Raw genomic sequence first — 20742 nt, 5'->3', positions numbered from 1 at the left:
GGTTAAATAAACTATGACACTCAAACGGTGAACCCATGCAGCCTTTGATAATGGTGTTTACAAGATAATCTGAAGTTAAAAGTCAAGACATAAAATTATATAAGCAGTATGACTGCCATCATGTAAAATATGTCAAATATACACATAAAATATAGAAGGAGATACTACAGAATCTGAACCGTGGCTGTGTTTGTGTGTTTGGACTGCGCATGAGTTTCTTTCTACTTTTCTGAATTTTGCAGATTTTCCTCTTTTACTGTCATGGTGAAAAATCAAAATCAACAAATCATTTAATTGTAAATTTAAAACATCTACTATAAAATTTTGGCTATTGATACTGGTTGTGTCCACCTGAAAGAGCTGTATGGAGGAGCACAGAGAAGACCCTATGGTGAAGCCAACAGAAGCAGGGGGTGGAAAGACAGGGAATCCTCTGGAGTTGCCACTGCCTGTGGAATAAGAGACATTACGGATCTAAGCTCTTACTATATAAATGCCAGACATTTCTCATACATTTTTTTTCATTATGTCCTCATAAAAGCTGTAAGAGATAGGTACTACTCTTATTCCCATTTTACAGCTGGAACTGAGCCTTAGAGCGAGTGTGAGCCTTTGCAACCACCATCCACTGAGGGGAAAATGAGCACATTTCTCAGCCATACTTCCCCTCGTGCAAGGATCTCTTGTGTCAAAGGCACAGCCTCCATTTCCATTATTGGGAGATTCTGTTTGGAATGAGTCCTCAAATGACTCCTGCCTGTCAGTGGAGATGGTGTCCAGTGACCACTTGTTCACCATATTATCTCAAGGCTCTCATCAGAGTGTGATCCCCAAATTGTCCCTCTTTGCACATAAATCCATTGCTTTGGGGCAACGAGCCCATTTATAAATGCTCTCATTGTGGCCAACTTGACAGATCCAGACCAACATGGATAGAGTCTAGGCCAGCTCCCTAGTTAAAACGTGAACCATGGTTGCCCTCCACTTGCCAGCACGATAACAGGCAAGCTTTCACCATGTGCTTGTTGAACATAGATCCACCCTGCAAATGCTGACGGACTGAATATGCTCAGCTGACACCATTAGTGCACACAAGCATTTTGAGGCTCTTTGTTACATGGTCACGTTTTCCCTGCACAGAAACCTACTGGTGTTACCATTTCCAAGGGTTGGGGGAGAGGAGGCCTCACTACAAGAGAATTCAGGGAGAACAGAGCAGGGGACCTGGCGGGAGTCCAGTCCTGTTGAAGTCAAGTGTGTCACTAAAATAAGCAAGTCCTCTCTTTCCTCCTCGCTACCCCAGGGAAACATGAATGAGCAAGCGAGGACAACTACAGAAACATTCCATGAAATCAGTAGTTCAGGTGGGTCTGAAGGAAATGACAAGTGGGCTTAAAGGAAATCCATTTCAAAATCAAATTCAAAACAAATGTGTGAACAGGGGAAAACGTAATGATCAAAAAGGAGTGAATTTAAAAATATACATATATATAATAAAAAAATATTTAAAAAATTAAAATAAATAAAAAGGAATGAATAAACAGACGGCAATCCTAACAAGAAGACCCAATCGTCAGGGTAAGTGCTATGCGGAGAACTGCTTGGGGATATTACTGCACCCCATTGTGCCCTGTCTCCAGGTCCTGTCGCTCAGGGACAATCGATGGTGTCTGTTCACTTACTTTCTCTGGAACCGGACCACAGGATCAGCCAGCAGGTCGGTGACGTCAAGCTTCCTCCCCTTCTCGATAACATCCCGATGCTTGCGGACAAACAGCCACCCGATATGGGAGAAGAAGAAGCCCCGGCGGGCGTTGTGGGGATCAGCGTCCGTCTCCGAGTACTTGTGGTGGACTCGGTGGTCCCTGGACCACTCGAAGATGTCGTTCTGCAGAGAGAATGCAGACCTGAGTGAAGGGCTAAAACACCCTGGCAATTTCCCCAAAGTTTCTCAGCCTCCCCTCCTCCCGCCCCACCCCCTCCCCTCCTCACTGATTTATACTTGCTCCCACCCTCAACCGCAATCTCTCAACCTCAAGTTCAGTCGCTGGGGGTTGGTCTGGGGTGGTTTTCATCCAAACAAGAGTACATCCTCACTTAGTGAGGATCTTAGCTTGTCTTTGGAATGTGCCCACTGCAGGAGGTTCAGCCTTGTTGAGTGAACTAGTGGGGAAACCTGAAGAAAGTTCTGGTTACCGAAGTCTCCTGGGAGATCGTTCATGTCAAGAAGACAGACATCTGCCCTCAAGTTTTGGTGGTCAGAGGAGAGGTGTAACCTTGAGTATGGAACGGGGTTAGTTCTTGGTCTGGCTCTCTCTGCCCTACCTCCCCCGCTTTGATGGAGTTCATGTCCAACACACGGCAAAGAGGAAGTCAGTAAGTAAAAATGCAAAGAGGTACTTCACCAAATCTGTGCAAAATACCGAGGCACAAATAATATTGTTTGAGGACTGCTCTAACAGTGTGTCACAGAAAGGAGGGGAGGGGACTTAGGCTCCTTGTGGAATCTGGTGTACTTGGCCGAATCTACAACGTGGAGAAGCAGCAATGCCTGAGGGGCAGGGGGCACTCACTGGAATCCCAAGAGAGACTCTGGTGCCCAAGGAAGGAGAAGCATCAGAGTCCAGCAGACTCTGCCAAACCCACAGACAGGGTGGGGCTCAGGCACACATGGGGGACCAGCCTGTTGACCCTCTGGTGACGGGAGAGAGTGACAGGAGCTGGAGGTCCTGGGTGAGCTATCAGGGCAGCATTTCAGCTGACACTGTTAATGAAATCTTAGCTATAGCCATGGGCCAATGAGACCTATAAACTTTCGATGTATACTCAGATTTGTTTTTATCTGATAATGCTTTCAAAGCTTTGAGATGACAAATTAGGTTGGGAAGTAGTGCTTTTGGTAGGAAAATTACAGTTGACCCTTGGACAGCACAGGTTTGAACTGTGCAGGTCCACTTACACACGGATATTTTTCAATAGTACTTCACGGTCTGAGGTTGGTTGAATCTGAGAAGGTAAAGGAACTGCAGATAGGAAAGGCCAATGATAAATTATAGATGGATTAACCCCCAAGTTGTTCAAGGGCCAACTATAATCTGAAAATAAAAATAAATATATATAGTGTATAAGCTCTTTTTTTAAAAAAAAAAAGGTAATAATGTTTTATACCATACTATTCAGTACTTAGTCATGCTTTCATTAGGAATCTGCCATTTCACAGATATTGGCGTCTTCATGCTGATGAGAAGAGAGAGAACTGTTTTATCCTCAAAGTTTTAACAGTTCTTTTAACCAAAAAATATTTCATGGAGTTTTTGTCTCTCTGGCTCAACCAGTGCTGCTGGAAGGCAACTCAACCTTGTTCATTTTATAGCACCATTGAAAACTTTTAAAATTTGCTTAACCCTTGGGTAATGGGACAGAAAGAGGGAAGGTAGAAAGACCTTAAGAAGTATATGCTCAGCTTTGAATATAAAGAGGGAAAAATGTGCTTAGCAATCTGTGTAAGGTAAAAATTGTAGCCTGGCTTACTGCGATAAGAAAGAGGTCTTTAAATTTTACCAGTGTGTTGAAACACAGTGGTTGGAAAGAGTGAAAGCATTTATTATTTATAATCACAGAATCTGGAGTCTGGAAGGAATTTCAAATGTCAAGACCACTGCAGCCCAAGGAATAATTTATTACTTTTGCATCCAGTTTATTGCTTTTATTGCAAACCCAACTAAACATAGGAAGGAGGGGGAACACTCTGTCCCTAGTCCACAGATGGCAAAATTAAGGTTTAGAAGACATGTATTCAAGTTCATCTAGTAAGTCAAACCAATAACGGAACAAAGATGGTGCTCCTTCGGTTCTTAGTTCACACTCGTTTCCACAAGATATTTCCCTTATTCTTCAAGTTTAGGGGAGGGAGAGTCTTTTAAAGAGAAAACTCTAAGTGGAGAGTTCCAAAGGGCTAGAAACATTATTCTCATAAAATTAAGCATGATAGAACAACAAAAGAATGATGATGAAGACAAGATGGAACAGAGATATTTCTTTATTTTAATCCCCCTTACCTGAATGCCTTCCAGACAGAAGCTACTTTGAAGCAGTGGAATGAAGCAAGGATTTGGGCCACATTCCAAATAATCGAGCATACAATCGAGCCAAAAATACTTTAAGATGTACTTTAAAAAATCTTTTTTTTTTTTAAACTCTAAAGCTGAGTCCAGCGAAAAAGTGACTCAGAGAACAAGATGTAAGACAACAACAGGGCAGAAAGGAAGTAAGATTCACATGGTCATCTCTGGGCCCTCTTCTTCCTACTTATCTGCATTTTGCTTCTACCCTGAAGTGATTGGGTGTGGAAGCCAACCTGGGAAGAGCATTTGTGTTTGATGAAAAGGTGTGTGTACCGAGGGTGTGTTTAGTACAGTCAATGTGTGAGGAAGGGAAAGCTGAGGGCCGACAAGAGATGGTGACCTTCCATCAACAAACTGACTTGTCAAGTGTGCGTATTCCGTCTGTCCATGCTCTGCATGCACATTTTAATAGGGGCATGATGCTGGACTCAGCAGCAATTCCTGAAGCCTAAGTACGTACACTTTCTAACAAATCAATTAACAGATGATTCAACTTGCAACTTTGAGTTTGTACTTAATGGTCGGTTCTGGTAGATCACGGTCTTAATACCCCATTGCCTTCAATAGTGGACACTCACCCTGTGTTTATTGATCACTCCTGACAAAGAATTGTTGTGGTGAAGGGAGCTACATTAGTTCTAAGAGCGCTAGCTGTAACTGAGGCACAGGCAGGGGTGGGGTCAGGGGAACAGGAGAGGAAGAGGAAGACAGCCAATCAGGACAGCAGGTTTCATTACCCAAGAAGCCATACCACGTCCTTCTTTGTGCTGTCCAAGAGAAATACAATTGTGAGCCACATATGTGATTTAAATTTTCCTAGTAGCTACACTAAAAAAGTGAAAATAAACAAGTAAAAAATCAATTTTAATCATATATTTTTCCTTAACATACTACATCCAAAATATCACTCAATATATTATTAGCATAAAATCATTAATGATATATTTTATATGATATTTTTCTGTACCCATATTTCAAAACTGGGCTTGTATTTTACAATTCCAGCACACCTCAACTTGGACCAACCACATGTCAAGTACTCAGTAGCCACATGTGGCTGGTGGCTACCATATTGGACAGGGCTAACACATGGTTTGGACACTTTTCTATATGTGTTACACTTTTAAAGATTTTTAAAAATTCAATGTTGAGTATGGGTGGGAGGGAGAAATTGGCACAAACCATGTGAAGGGCAAATGTGCTGCATGTATTAAAAGCGCTAAAATTGTGCAATTCATTTTCTGGAGTTTATCTTAAGGAAATAATCATAGCTGTGTGCAAATATTTAATCACAAGGATGCTCACTGAAGTGAAAACTTGGAAAAACCCTGAATTTCCACATAACAGGATTTGACTTTGTACCTTGTGATACATTAGTTAATTGAATACTGTGTGTGTGTGTGTGTGTGTGTGTGTGTGAAATATTAAGAAAAAGTCTTAGGGTTACCTTAGGGGAGGTAAGACTGGGAGGTAGGAGAAATACTTTTATATTTTATCCTATACTCAGAAATTTTTAACAAGAGCATCTGTTGGTTGTGTATTTAAAAACTCACAAAAAGGGATATTGTAGTACTGACATGGAGAGATGAGGTAGAAGGTAGTTAAGTGAAAGACAGTTTTCAAAATAAAAGATGCAGTAATGAATGCATTCTTAATAAAAATATGTATTTAAGCACAGAAAAATTTTAAAGTATAAGTCAACATGTTTACAGTTGTTCTCCGTAGGGAGTGGGGCAGTTGAGTGATTTTTAATTTTTTCTTTCAGTTTGTCTGTATTTTCTACGTTGTTATAATGATCAAGTTTTTCTTTTGTAATATGAGGGAAACATTATTTTAAAATTTCTATACTCCAGAATCAAAATAACCCAGCTTCTGCCATCAGCCCCAGGTTAGGAAAAACTATGAAGCCGTAATATTCATCTAGTAATCCAGTCAGTGATGTATCTTTTTTTTTTCTCTTACCTTTTCTGCCTTCTTTTTTTTTTTAATTGGAGTATAATTGCTTTACAATGTTGTGTTGGTTTCTGCTGTACAGTGAAGTGAATCAGCTATATGTATACATATATCCCCTCCCTCTTGGGCCTCCCTCTCATCCTCCACCCCATCCCGCCCATCTAGGTCATCACAGAGCACCAAGCTGAGCTCCCTGGGCTATACCACAGGTTCCCACTAGCTATCTGTTTTACACATGATAGTGTATTTACGTCACCCTTCTCCTATCTTCGTTCTTATTAGCACTAACCAACCAATCACACCGCAACCAGGGTGACAGTGCCCTCACTTAAACCCATCCTTTGTGTTGTACCTCTATTACTTCCCTCTCCATCATAGATAATATCCCTAAATGGGATCCCTGTTGAGACTGTAGAAATTGAAATTGATCATGTGGTGATTTTCCTCCATAAGCACAGCCTTTGTGTATTCTCTGGGACTTGAGCAAAGGTAATCAATCTCAAAAGCTCCACTGAAGCAGATTTTGAAGCAACCCACTCTGTCAAAACTACTCTTCCCCAACTTCCTTTTATGTTCAGAATAAATTCTTGAATCAAGTCCTTTAAATGGCAGTAGGGGAAACTGTCTTTTAAGGCCCACGTAATTTGCTCTGGGTAGCAAGATGAAGGCCAAGTTAAACAGCATTTAGCTTGTCCCAGTCAACAGATCTGAAAGCAGAACCAGTGACTGGCTTTCCCCTAGCACAGCTGCAAACAGTTGCTTGCTTCTGACCAGACACCAGTGTGGTTGTTCTGTCCCCTAATTCAATTGTGTGGCTGCTTAAAATTCCAAAAGGGAAAGTTTACCAGGTGGCTTCAAAACATAGCCAAAGGGAATTCCACTTGTATTCATAATACATCTTTGTTTTCAGTCAGTAGTGAAAAAGAAACTAGGACCAACATGTTAGCTTCAATAGGCAAGTTTTAGAGTGGAACGTGTGTATATGTGTGTGTGTGTGCATGTTTGTGTGTGTGTGTCTTATGAGTAATGATGTCCTGTCTGAGAAAAAGGGTCATTTTATCAAGGGGGTCAAAGAGGGAAAGATGCTGTGGCCTCCACTCTTTAGGGACCCTAAGGCTCACTTGAAATAGACTTTATCTCAGTCTCTGGGGTCTGAATTTAATCTCCCCCAGTTCAGATGCCAACACCGTACTATTCAAACAGTGAAGAACATTCGGTGCTTTCCCCACTGTTGATACTGGGTCAGTATTGATTTCCCTCCAGATAATACTGGCAATCTGTAAGAAGAGCCCAGAAAGTCCCCAAGAAAAGCCTGGCAGCAGTCTTCACCACCTGGCAAATTGCAGTTTCGAGAGAACAAGTCCCCACTTGCTGCCTAGTCCTCCTGTGCCACTCAGCCTGGGGAAGTTTTAGGAGCCAGGCAAATGTTGAAAAGCCAACTTTAACAGTTTAAAAAAGTGTTTGTTGACAAAACTTAAAGATTGCAAAGTAAAAAAGAAAAAAAAAAGATTGCAAAGTAAGAAAGGGGGTCTCATATTTTCTTTTGTTACTCCAGTATTTATCTCTTACAACAAGAATGTATTTGAGTAAGACATATTTTTTATTTTTATTTAATTAATTAATTTTATTTTTGGCTGCGTTGGCTCTTCGTTGCTGCACGTGGGCTTTCTCTAGTTGTGGCGAGCAGGGGCCACTCTTCGTTGAGGTGTGAGGGCTTCTCATTGCAGTGGCTTCTCTTGCTGCGGAGCATGGGCTCTAACAGCGCAGGCTCCAGTAGTTGTGGCACACGGGCTCAGTAGTTATGGCGCACAGGCTTTTGTTGCCTTTGTTGCTCCAACGGAATAGTCTTCTAAAGCCTCCTGCCTCTAGTCCTTTCCCCTCCACAATACATTTGGTACACTGCAATCATACTCCCCATATTCATATGCCCCCCAAACCTATCATTCTCTTGCTTCTGATTTGACAACCTCTCTGTATTACTTTTCTCATCAAGCCTAAACATTTCTTCTTCTTAACAATCAAATAGCTTCAAATGGCATTAATATTCTTATCTTTCCCACTTTATTTATTCTTTAATTTGACAAATATGTACTGAATGTTGGTATGTGCTAGAAGATAAAGAAGGAACAAGACAACAAGGCTATGTCCTCAAACAGTTTATATTCTATGGAGGGGACAAACAGAGATAAAATCAGGTGCTATGCAGCAAATAAGTATGGGGAGATACAAGGGCGACATTGAGATAGGCAAGGACTTTCTGATCAGGTAATCTTAGGCTGTGAGAGTTGGGTGGGAGTGAGAGAGGGAGAAGGGAATTGTCTCAGGGACAGGGAAGGACGTGGCACAGTCCAGAGGTTACGAGAAGACCAGCATGTCTGTGCATGGAGGGCAAGAGTGGTGCAAGATGAGGTCTGGGAGGTTTTGTGGTGAAATAAAGATATACCTGGTCTTTGTCCCCAGTGGTTCCTGGTACAGAGATTCAAAAACTGTTGGAATTTCCTGAGTGATAGGAGTGACATCATTATGCTAATGAGATGACTCAGTAGGGAGTCCTGGATAGCTTCAGGATTGGGGCTGGTCACCAGAAAGACCAAGTATGTGATTAGAGGGTTGGCCCTTTGGTAGGGGAAGGGGACTGGAGATTGAGCTCAGTCACATGGCCAGTGATTTAATCAATCATGCCTTTCTAATAAAACTCTAGTAAAAGCTCTGGACACAGGCTCAGAGGAGCTCCCTGGCTGATGAACCTACTGATGTGCAGGGAAGGTGAGGTGAGCTGACTCCACAGGGAGAGGCGAGAAAACTCTGGATGCGGGATCCTCCCAGACCTCCCACTGTGTGTCTCTTCCATTTGGTTGGTCCCGATTTGTATCCTTTATAATAAAACTGTAATAGTAAGTATAGCACTTTCTTCAGTTCTGTGAGTTGTTCTAGCGAATTACTGAACATGAGGGAATTGTGGGAAGCCCTGAGTCTGTAAGATACGGGGGGCCTGGAGACCCCTGCTCATGGCTGGATCTGAAGCACGGGCATCCATGTGGAGGACTGGCGCTTTTCTTTGTGGATCTGAAACCAACTCAAATGGTTAGTATTACAATTGCATTGAAGTACACCCATGTGGAGTGGAAACAGAGCACTGGTGTGTAAAGCCTGATCACACCAGGGCTTCTATGCCATGATAACAAGGTTGGACTTCATTCCAAAGGCAATGCTCTGCCACTGAAAGATTTTCTTTTCTTGCTAGAGAGTGGTTTAATTTTCAGTAAGTTCTCTCTGGCTGCAATATGGAGAGGGGCAAGTGCTCAGTTTTTGTAGTAGTCCAGGCAAGAAACAGTCATGGCTTGGACTAGAGAGTGGCAGAAATGAGAATTATTCAGTTTCAAGATATAATTGAGCAGTAGAACTTAAAGAGATTGGATAAAAGATTGGATGAGGGGTGATTAGGGGACTAGAGAAATCATGGATGACACCCATATTTCTGGTGGGGAAAACTAGGAGAGAAGTAGTTTGGAGAGAGGGTAGAGTCACGACGTTAATTTTGGGCACACTGATTGTGAGATGCCTAAGAGACGTCCAGTGAGAGATGCTATACAGTCAACTGGATTTGCAAACTGACGTTACACCAGTCAGATTCTTTCTTCAATCAGACTGATTTTCTACTGCTCCGAGACCCCACACAGGATGTCACGATCATTCCTCTCTCTCTACCTTAGCTCAGATGTTTCCCTATGTTCCCCCACTTCTTCCTTGCCTATGCAAATCCTTTTTACCTTTTGAGTTTTCAGCTCAAAACTTCCCTTCTGCATTAGGCTTTATCTTAACATCCTAATTCATATTCCTATTTTTGCAGCCCTAAGAACCAGTATGAAGCTTTCAAGCAATTTAACTCCTCATTGTCTGGTTAGAGTCCCTCCTCATTATACTTAGGTCTAGCCTGCTCTATCTGATCATAAGCTTCTCATGACAAGGGCCATTTCATATATATCACTTGTGTTCCTCACAAGCGCATAATGGTTTATGCACCTTTAAATTCAAAGAGAATTAACCAGCAGATTTACACAAAAAGCTATAGAAGAATAAATAGGAGACATAAAGACAATCAAATGTGTCTGCCTTCTAGAAGAGTTTTTAAAAGCAAGGCTAAAAATTTCCTCTGGCATATGAAATTACAAATTTTACCGTTAATTAAAATTGTTGATTCAATGACTTCTATAGCTATCGTACCTTTAGAGTTTAATAAAGCATGTGAAAAAACATCCTTGAAACATTTGTGACAAGAGCTCTGGTTGGTGCTAGTAGGAACTAGGACAGGATGACTGAAAAGCTTGAACCTTAATAAACAAGAACCAAAGATGAAAAACAGCTCAATATCTATGGGGATGGGGTGGGGGGAGGCAGCTAATGGAAGGCCCCAATGGATCTGTTAGATCTAGCTTTATTTAGCACCTTCATTAATGACTGGGAACAAGGCGTACACATTTAATAACATTTTTGGTTGGTGCCAAGTTAGGAGGTGCTGCAGACATCATTGAGGACAGAGAAATAACACAAATGGATCTAAAGAGGTTAGAAATATGAATAGAAATTATCACAATGAGATCTGATTTAGGAAAAATGCAAATGAAGGCAGCTGGGAGAGAAATCATCCAAAATGCAAAATAATCAGTGGGTTGGGAAACCTAGAAAGCAGCAACATAAGAGTGTCTGGCAGGATAGCAGTGGAATGAAGAATAAGAAGTGACAACGTGCTAGCTCAGCCCAAATACCTGGTGGCAGGTACAGGAAGAAGTAGCTTGTCAAGGAATTGCATTGTGACACAGTCTCCTTCAACTTCCATAAGCATTTCTGGAGACAGTGTGGAAAAATAAACAAACAAAAATATTCACAGATATTTGGCCCTTAGTTTTTTTAGTTGTTAGAAAAGGGATTAGACTTAGTTTCTAAGGTCCCTCAGCTCCAACCTTCTGTGGTTCCAGGAGAAACTGGTGGGGGAGTAGGGATTTAGGGGGCTGGGAGGAGTAGGGGAAGAACACGGATAAGGGGAAGGGGATGTCCTGCCTGTGCGCTACTAAACATCTTCTGTGTGAAAAGAAGGCAGGATGAAACATTTAGCTTGATAATATGTTTCAGAAGAGATTCCAAATTGACAGGACTGCAGGTGGAATTCATCTTAAATAAGAGTAACTTTCATCCAATATAGGTGTGGAACCAAATTAACATATAAAAATCTGGTAGCTATTTGTTTGCAAAAATACCCTCGACTTTATTTACCAAGTATTTCTTTCAATAAAAACTCTCTGTATGCCTTTAAAGTATATCATTTTTTGTTTACAAAATTTAATCACCTTGATTAAATTTAATCAAGGAATTCATGCATTGTACTACAAAGAGGGTAAGATTTGTATAAAGAGTCTCTGTTTTATTTGGGGAGGGCAACATGAGAGAGGGACTAGCCCTACTGGTTGGCATGTCCATCTACAGAATTGCTCTCTCTTCTCAGGACACCCCAGGCTATCACCTTTTCGTTCCCTTGAGGTGGTTTCACTCATGTCACCTGCTTCCACTGACCTAGACCCACAACAAAGGAGGAGGTGAAGCATCTTAGGGGGGTGGAGCCATCTTAATCTCTACTTTAAAAGGGACATTTTTATTGGTAGGAATTGTGATTAATCCTACCAGGCAGGCACAGAGGGAAAATGCTGGGCCTCATGCAGCAGCCCCGGGAGAGTTTCTTCTCTCTCCTGCTTTCCACCTCCACCCCGTCATCTGTCAGAGTATCCCGCAATACTGATGGAGCCACAAAGCAGCATGTATACAACAACGCTTTGATGAATCCATGTATCACCAGGGCTCAGAGACAGCCAAGCTATTTGTCCTTTCTACTTGACTCCAAAGGTGCCCAGGAGGGCAAGATGCTGTGGAAGGAGATGACGTGAGGCAGGTGTGCAAGTCATTTTCCAAAACCACACCAGGAAGACTTCTTGGGGCATCAGGGTCAGGACCACTTCTGCCGCCGCCTGTTGACACAGCAGGAGGAAACCAACCACATCCACCCATCTTGCCAGAGGAAGGTGAACCTGTTTCTGCCATGCGGAAGAAGGGCTGTGGTTGTTAGGGAAGGTTAGGTGGTTGTTAGGGAAGACGGCACACCCTGAAACAGGATCTCTGCCCTGAGAGTCAGACCTGCACGGGATGCCATGCAAGGATTCTTGAGTCCACGGCATGTCTTTTTCTCCTTCTAACCAACTGCCACTCCACGCTGCTGCTAACACCCTGAGCTGTCCTCGAGGGCACTGCCTCAACATGCAGTCTCCCTCCTCAACAAGCTCTCCCCATGGAGACCCAGCCTTGGGGTGGGTCCACCATCCTGAATCTGGTACAACATCTCCCAGGTCTCATGACGGTGGTCTGAGGCTCACTTTTGCCATTGAAATGCATGAGGCATGTCGCTCCCCTGCCTAAAATCTTGCAGTTCCTTTCCAGGACTTTAAAAATAATATGCAAACTGCTTGCTATGCCTGACAGAGCCCTGCCCCGCTCTCGGGCCTCTCCTGTGACCATCTTCTCCCTCACTCCCTTGGACCAGCCACATGGGCCATCTTGCTCCTCCTTGAACGCAACATACTTGTTCCCACTTCCGGCTCCTCCTTCTGTCTGGAATGCTCTTCCCATACCTTTCCCTCCCTTAGGTCTCAGCTCTAATGTCACCTCCTCAGCGACAACATCTTCCCTGATCATCCTCTCTAAAGAAGCCGCCCTCTCTGGCGTTCTTTATCACTGTGTTTAAATTCTTCATCTTTGGGCTTCCCTGGTGGCGCAGTGGTTGAGAGTCCGCCTGCCAACGCAGGGAACATGGGTTCGTGCCCCAGTCCTGGAGGATCCCACACGCCGCGGAGCGGCTGGGCCCGTGAGCCACGGCCGCTGAGCCTGCGCGTTCGGAGCCTGTGCTCCGCGACGGGAGAAGCCACAACAGTGAGAGGCCCGCGTACCGCAAAAAAAAAAAAAAAAAAAAAAAATTCTTCACCTTCTTCTCTCTCTCTGAATAAACTTGTTTATTCGTTTGCTTATTTATTTGCTCTCTCTCCCACTGGAATATACACATTAATGAGGATAAGAACCTTGTCCATCTTTTTCTCCAGTGCTGGGAATGATGCTTAATGCACGTATTTACCAAATGAAAAGACAAATAGACACTTTGATCCTGGGACAGGCATTAGGGCATTGCAGTGAGAGTGTGTCCTCTGGAGTCAAGCTGCCTGCACGTGCATCCCCCTTCTATATGTCTTAGTCTTAAATCTGTATGTCCTTGGACAGGTTACGTAGTCTCTTTCTTTCATCTATCAAATGAGGAAAATGACAGTATCTACTTTGTACGGGTATTGTCAGATCACTGAAATACATAGTGAAGTGCTGGTATGTAGTTAGGGCTCAATAATTGTTGCTGTTTTGTTGTTATATACCTGCCAAAGTTCATGGCCCATAACCCTGTGTTTCACTTGACGTATTTATGAATCACACGGTAACTTCCATTTTCCAGTCTGACATGTAAAGCGCTTGGAAGTATTTACTTCCATCCTTGCAACAAGAAAAAAAAGCCAAATAAACTGAAAATCAACAAGTCTTCTTAGATCCAGAGAATTGAGGTCATGGGGCAAACTGCTGCACCAAAAACTAGAGAGATGGACAGGCAGTTACGGAGAATCACAGTCTAGCAGGAGCAGAGGTCTAAGAGGAAAAGTCTGCAGCTGGTGCCAGGATGGGTAGGAATACTTTAAGGTGTAATTGATGAATTGCTGGAGGTTTAGCATGGACGAGCTTGAGAGTTAAAAGCTCCTAGGGGGCAGTCCAGGCACCCCGACACTTTCATGAATTTTACCTCCAGGATCCCTACCAGGTTCTCACTATGATCAACTGACAAAAATCCCCTTGCTCTTCCAGCAGGAGAGGGAGAAAAGTAACCATTTTGAAATTCAAGGCAGATCTCTCTGCTCCCCTTAGCAAGATCTGTCCTCAAGAGAAATGATTTTACCAGAGCTTAATCAACTGGGGTTTTACCAAAGCCTGATTAGCCTGGGGGGAGGTAAATACTCAGCTCCAGCTCAACAAAAGACTGAGACCTAGTAACAGGACTGAGGATGTTCCCCCTCACCTCCATGTCAATAGGGCTCCTGTACAATAACAGGGGATTTGACTGAAAGAACTAAAAGTCTTAACTCCTGTTTAAGAAGAAGGCTCTAGGAAAGCCCAGAGACTGCAAAGGAAGGACAAAAACAAGGCCACTAGAGGAAACCACTACAGCTATAGCACAAGGTAACACAGCCTAATTTCTAGCCAGATAAGCATAAAACCTCACACTAAAGCTTATTTCCTCAGTTCCTGTTACCCAGTACATCATGTCCAGCTTTGAACAAAAAATTACAAAGTATGCCAAAAGGCAAAAAAATTACCATCTTAAAAGAAAAAACAAGCATCAGAACCAGACTCAGATACGAGAGAGATGTTGGAGTTATCAGACTGGTAATTTAAAACAATTATGGTGGACTTCCCTGGTGGCACAGTGGTTAAGAATCTGCCTGCCAATGCAGGGGACATGGGTTTAAGCCCTGGTCTGGAAGATCCCACATGCCATGGAGTAACTAAGCCCGTGTACCACAACTACTGAGCCTGTGCTCTAGAGCCTGCAAGCCACAACTACAGAGCCCACGTGCCAAAACTACTGAAGCCCACACACCTAGAGCCCATGCTCCGCAACAAGAGAAGCCACCTCAGTGAGAAGCCCGTGCACCACAACGAAGAGCAGCTCCCACTTGCTGCAACTAGAGAAAGCCCGCGCACAGCAACGAAGACCCAACGCAGTCAAAAATAAATAAATTTTAAAAATAAATAAATAAAACAATTATGATTGATATGCTAAGGGCTCTAATAGAAAAAGTGGACAACATGCCAGAACAGATGGGTAATATAAGCAGAGTGATGGAAACTCTACGAAAGAATGAGAAGAAACTGCTAGAAGTCAGAAAAACTGTAACAAATGAAAAATGTTTTTGATGGGCTCATCACTAGACTGGACATGGCTAAGGAAAGAATCACTGAATTGAAGACTAAGTTGCTATCAATAGCAACTTCCCAAACTGAAATGTGAAGAGAAAAGATGGAACAGAATATCTAGGAACTGTAGGACAATTATAAAAGGTATAAGTTGTGTGTAATGGGAATACCCAAAGGAGAAAGAAAGAAGTATGGAAGGAAGGAAAGAAAGAAGGAGGGAGGGAAAGAGAGAGAGAAAAGGAGAGTGGGCAAAAGGGAAGGAGGAACAAACAAACAGTAGAAATATCTGAAGTAATAACGGCTGAAAGAAATGTTTCTAAAATTAATGACAGACACCAAACCACAGATCCAGGAAGGTCAGAGAGTACCAAGCAGGATAAATAGCAAAAAATCTATATTTAGGCATATCATATTCAACCTGAAGACAAAAAGAAAATCTTGAAAGAAACCAAAGGGAGAAAAAAACACCTTACCTATACAGGAGTGAGGATAAGAATTACACCAGATTTCTCTTAAGAAACATATAAGCAAGAAGAAAGTGGAGTAAATTATTTTAAATGTTGAAAGAAAAACACACATCCTTGAATTCTGTACTCAGCAAAGTTATTCTTCAAAAGTGGAGAAGAAATAAAGACTTTCTTAGACAAACAAAAATTGAGGAAATTTGTCACCAGTAGACCTGCCTGGCAAGGAATGATAGAAATTCTTTAGAGAGAAGGAAAATAGCATAGGTTGGAAACTTAGAGTTACATAAAGAAAGAAGAGTGTTAGAGAATGAATAAATGAAGGTAAAATAAAATCTTCAAGTTTCTTATTCTTAATTGATCTAATAGATAACAGTTGGCTTGAGATAATAATAGCAAATATGAATTTGGTGATTATAGCTTATGGATATGTGAAATGAATGACAGCAATGTCATAAGGGACAGGAAAGAGGAAGTGGGAATACTAGTGCAGTACCTGAAGTGGTACAGCGTTATTTGAGAGTGGACTTGGACTAGTTCTAAACGTATTTTGCAAACTCTAGAGCAACCACTAAAAAGAATTTGAAAAGATGGATAATTGACATGTCAAGAGAGGAAAGAAAATAGAATCATATAAAATGCTCAAATAAAATCAGTGAAGACAGAAAAAAGAGTGAAAGCCAAAAAAAAAAAAAGAAACAAAGAACAAGGGCAATGAATAGCAAACAGAAACATGGTAGATATTAATTCACCTATATCAATAATCACTTTAAATGTGAATGGTCTAAATATACCAGTTAAAGACAGGGATGTCAGGGTGGATAAAGAGCAAGACCAAATTAAAAGTTGTCTACAAATCACACGGTTGGGCATCACATAAGAACATCCATGGGTAAGCCAAAAGATGCGTGGGGTGGGGGTGGGGGGTTGTGGTCAGGAGACTTAGGTTTCAGTCTGGTCTATTCACTAACTAGCTGTGTGACTTTTGACAAGTCACTGACATTCTTTGGGCCTCTCTTTATCCTTCTGTAAAACAAAGGGGACTTAGACTAAATTTCTTTAGCTCCCTTACAGCTTGAAATCCAATGTCTCTTTACTAGGATCTGATGAGTAAATGTGGACAGTAAGGGAGGAGGCTGAAGCATCTACTGGTGCTTTTGGTTGGACTGACTTCACAAGAGACCCAGCTGCAGCCAGAAGGGGTGTGTGCATGAGCATGACAACACAAATCCAAAGTCCTGGCTACTTTGTGAAAACTGAACTCTTGGAGACCACTGGATGGCGGGAATCCCTTACCTGGGTCCATATTTGACTAGGAGAAAATTACAAGAAGTCTGCAAGCAGCTTTCGGGTTGACTTGCAACCTACTGGTAAGGAAGGAGAACAGGTGAGAGAGGAATTCAGGAGGTCTTTGCTGAATGCAAGGGTGTGGAGGGGACAGAGGATTATTACAGCTCCTTGTCTGGCATTCCTGCCCCATCATCATCTTTTCAGACTAAAAGTACCTCACCTTGCCCACTATTGCCTTCTGAGCCATACATACGTCCTCTACAGAACAAAGAGAAAAGGGAAGTTCAAATGTTTCAGTCACAATTTTAAAACTGCTCTTAATCAGGGGTCCCCATCCACTGCTACCAGTCCCCAGCCTGTTAGGAATGAGGCCACACAGCAGGAGGTGAGCAGGGGGCCAGCGAGCGAAGCTTCGTTTGCCACTCCCCATGGCTCCCCATTGCTGGCATTACCACCTGAACCATGCACGCTCCCCCTCATCTGTGGAAAAACTGTCTTCCACAAACCAGTCCCTGGTGCCAAAAAGACCACTGCTCTTAATGATCAAGATCTTGTTTGCAGCAGCTAGCAAAAGCCCTGCTGATCCTCAGAGATAGCCATGGCATGACTTGGTCCATTTTGGCCAAAGGCATGACCATTCTGATGGAAGAAAGTGGAAGAGAACCTTTTAAACTATCTTTAAAAACCCAAGGGGCTATCAAAGGTAACCTGAATCAATGACTCTGCATTAAGTCAGGGTTGTAGGTCAGTACCCTAGACTGGCAGATCACAGCACATTTTTTACTTTCCCAGGCGGTTCTCTTCCTAGGGTTAAATGACCTGAACTGACTGAATTATTTCCCTCTGATACAGGCATTGTATGGAAGCTGGCCCTTTGCTGATCTTACAGATACCTCTCATCTAGGTCTAAGTGACATTGTTATAAAACTGCAGACCCATAAAGCACTATTTCCACTGGGAAACTGTGGAAAATCTAATATCCCATTAGATGGAAGCCTCCATGAAGGTAAGGATGTGACTGTGTTTGCAAATCATTGTGCCCACTATGCCTAATTCAGTGCCTGCCACATAGTAGGTGCTCAATAAATATTTGCTGAATTAATGAAAAAAATCCACTACAAATGTGGGCCTGGAGGAAGCATGCTTAGTTCAAATTTGATGATTTATGAAAATACTTTATAAAACTATTCATTCACTTAACAATCACTGAGTATTTTCTATATGATAGGCACAAAAATACAGAAAGGAATGAGGTGGTATGCCAAATCTCATAAAGAAGAGGGGAACGATATTCACTGAGTGCCACTATAAGCTAGGCATGTATTATTCATTATTTCATCCTCCCAGTAACCATGTGAGGTAAATATTATTAGCTCCCCCCTATTTTTGCAGATGAAGGAACAAAGCTGGGCACAAAAGCATATATCCAGCAAATGGCCTGAATTTATTCAATGACCTGGATACTTTCCTCCACAATATACTTTCCCCCCAAAATAAATTTAAAATCACAGTGTGATGTTCTGTTATGTGATGTTTTGTAAAGGAAACTTAGGTTCTCAAAAATTGAGTTATAAACAAACAGTTTCATTTGGAAAAGAGGTTTAGATTCTCAAGTTCAAGTTATATATGTCAGAAAAAATTCTGGTAATAGAGGTGCTTTATAACTACATGAGCGTGTACTTGAAGGCTAAAAATAATAAACTGCTTGAACAAAATAAGTGAAAGTTACTGAGTTAAGTCCTAAATAGCATCTAAGACCTAAATTAATGAAGTTCTAACTTATCATTATCATAATCCATTGTTATGATAAGTAAAGCACAACACTGAACTAAGATTGTTGAAGTCAAAATAAAGTGCAGCATAGTTCCCATTGCCAACAAAAGAACATGAAAATGAGAATCTGCCAGCTGCTCCTTTGTGCAAACAGCTTCCTCCTAGGACCCTGGTGCCTATTCCCAACTGTGCTTGAATTATCCGGTAGATATTCATAATATGAACTGTGATCCCCGAGTGATGTATTGTGCTGGATCCTTTTTGCTTTATGAATGCTCAGACAGGAGGGAAGCCTAAAACTGGGAAATGAATTCTTAGACACAGGGCAACTTAGACAAATGCTCAGGGTCAGGCTGTCTTGTAGGGATGGGAGGCCTGTTGCATAGGTGACCACCTGACCTGCACGTCTGAGGGTCACAGAAAGGCTCTTGAGTCGCCTGTTTCCCTGGACCCTAAAGCAGTTTTGGGAATTTCCATTTCTTCCTAATGGGTGAAAATACATAGGACTTGAATCATCTGCCCTCATAACACTGGCAGAAATTTTGAAAACAAATTGTTCTCACCCACCCTGCCTGGATCAGATGAGGAATTGGGAAAACAGAGATTCATGATCAAACCAAAATTTCAGCAGCTCAGAAAGTGCCCAAGGTGGTGGGAAATGGCCTAGGACTGGCACACTCCTCAAGGATATGGCCCAATCCTAGTACAGTTGTGACCACATTTACATTTTTATCATGATTTCATAACAACTCTGAAAATAAAGTCATATTCTTATTTTTACAGATGAAGAAACTGGAGATGAGTGAGTCACAGCTAACAACCATCAGAGTAAGACTTAAATCTTGAGTCTTCCAAATCCACATTGAATAATAGACTTTTCACCACAATCTTAAAGGGTGACTTCAGGAATACGTGTTGTAGAAGCAGTGGCTTTGGAGTTAGAATTGCATTTGCCTATCTGGATGTACCATTTTTAGCCAGATAATTAGGTAAGTTCTTTAACTTCATTAAGCCTTAGTTTCCTCATCTGTAAAATGGGGGCATGCATAACACCTAGCTTGTGGGGTTACTGTGAGGATCAAAGGTGATATGCATAGAGCATGCTCAGCACAGAACTTGGCCCTCATCAGAGCTAGACAGATGTTGAGGGTTTCGGGTCATGTTTAGGGCATGGACTCTGGAGGGAGGAATTTCCTTACCTCCTCTGTAGTTTAGCATGCCTTGGTGCTCTAAGGCCCCCAGGAACATTTTATAGTATCTAAAGCTACAAGGATAAAAAGTTGACACAGGCAGGGAGTGCTTGGGCCTAGAGTGGGCATGGAGGATGTCCACCCCACTGGGTGCCTCCTCCCACACTGCCACCTGCTCTAGGTCCCTACGGCAGCAAGGACCCTCCATCCCCACCTGGAAAGCCATGGAGTTGGCAGCGGCCAGAAATATCCTCAGGGGCAGCTTGGCCTTGTAGGACCTGTGGCTCCACAAGCGATGGGCACCAGCTGTCACACCCAGAGCAGTCAGGAGGAAGCAGAAGTAGGCTGCAAAACACAAGCAGGGAGAATGTCAGCAGATGTCAGTGCTTTTAAATTTCCCCCAACTTTTTTCTCTCCTGAATAGGAACCTGTGTGAAATGGTATCAGGGGAAGAATCTGCAATGTGAAGAATCAGTAACTTAGGGAAATGCAGACTTTTTATTGATTCGTAGCTTTCCAGTACAGGCGGAAGTGGAGAGAACTTTCCTCAAGAAACTTTGACCTTGGAACATCATTTTTTCTATATCAAAGGAATCTTCTATTTGCAAATGTTTCTTGCCAGTCTGGATACAAAATCACAACCATACTAGTGTGCCTTTGTAATTCTTACACATTCACTCTCGGTGGAGCTGAGATAGCTCTCTATCTTACTTCTTAATTGGCACCCATGGCAGGATGAGTTCTATGAAGAGTGTACTTCTAAACAACAGTGCCCGTTTTCAGTGCCCATTTTCAGGGCTTCCTTGGTTTGAAGGAACTCAGGCCAGACTTAAAGCAATGAAGTCCGGCTCAGGGCCAGTAAGAATGAGGTTAAAACTGACACCAAGGACAGCTGAGATT

The 20742-nt window shown here is 42.4% G+C and overlaps 1 protein-coding gene across 1 annotated transcript in view; it reads right to left on the bottom strand.

Moving 5' to 3' along the window:
- Positions 1-20742, bottom strand: part of SCD5 (stearoyl-CoA desaturase 5) — a gene marked incomplete at its 5' end in the record, with an annotated part of 156401 nt that overhangs the window by 51559 nt on the left and 84100 nt on the right. The window contains 2 exons of the mRNA XM_082652956.1: positions 1683-1888; positions 20057-20187. Coding sequence (XP_082509082.1) covers positions 1683-1888; positions 20057-20187 — 337 coding nt within the window. The remainder of the gene's footprint in view (positions 1-1682; positions 1889-20056; positions 20188-20742) is intronic.

Source organism: Grampus griseus (assembly GCF_964374135.1).
Source record: "Grampus griseus genome assembly, chromosome: 4".
Lineage (NCBI taxonomy): Eukaryota > Metazoa > Chordata > Mammalia > Artiodactyla > Delphinidae > Grampus > Grampus griseus.
This window is presented reverse-complemented; position numbering and strand designations above follow the sequence as displayed.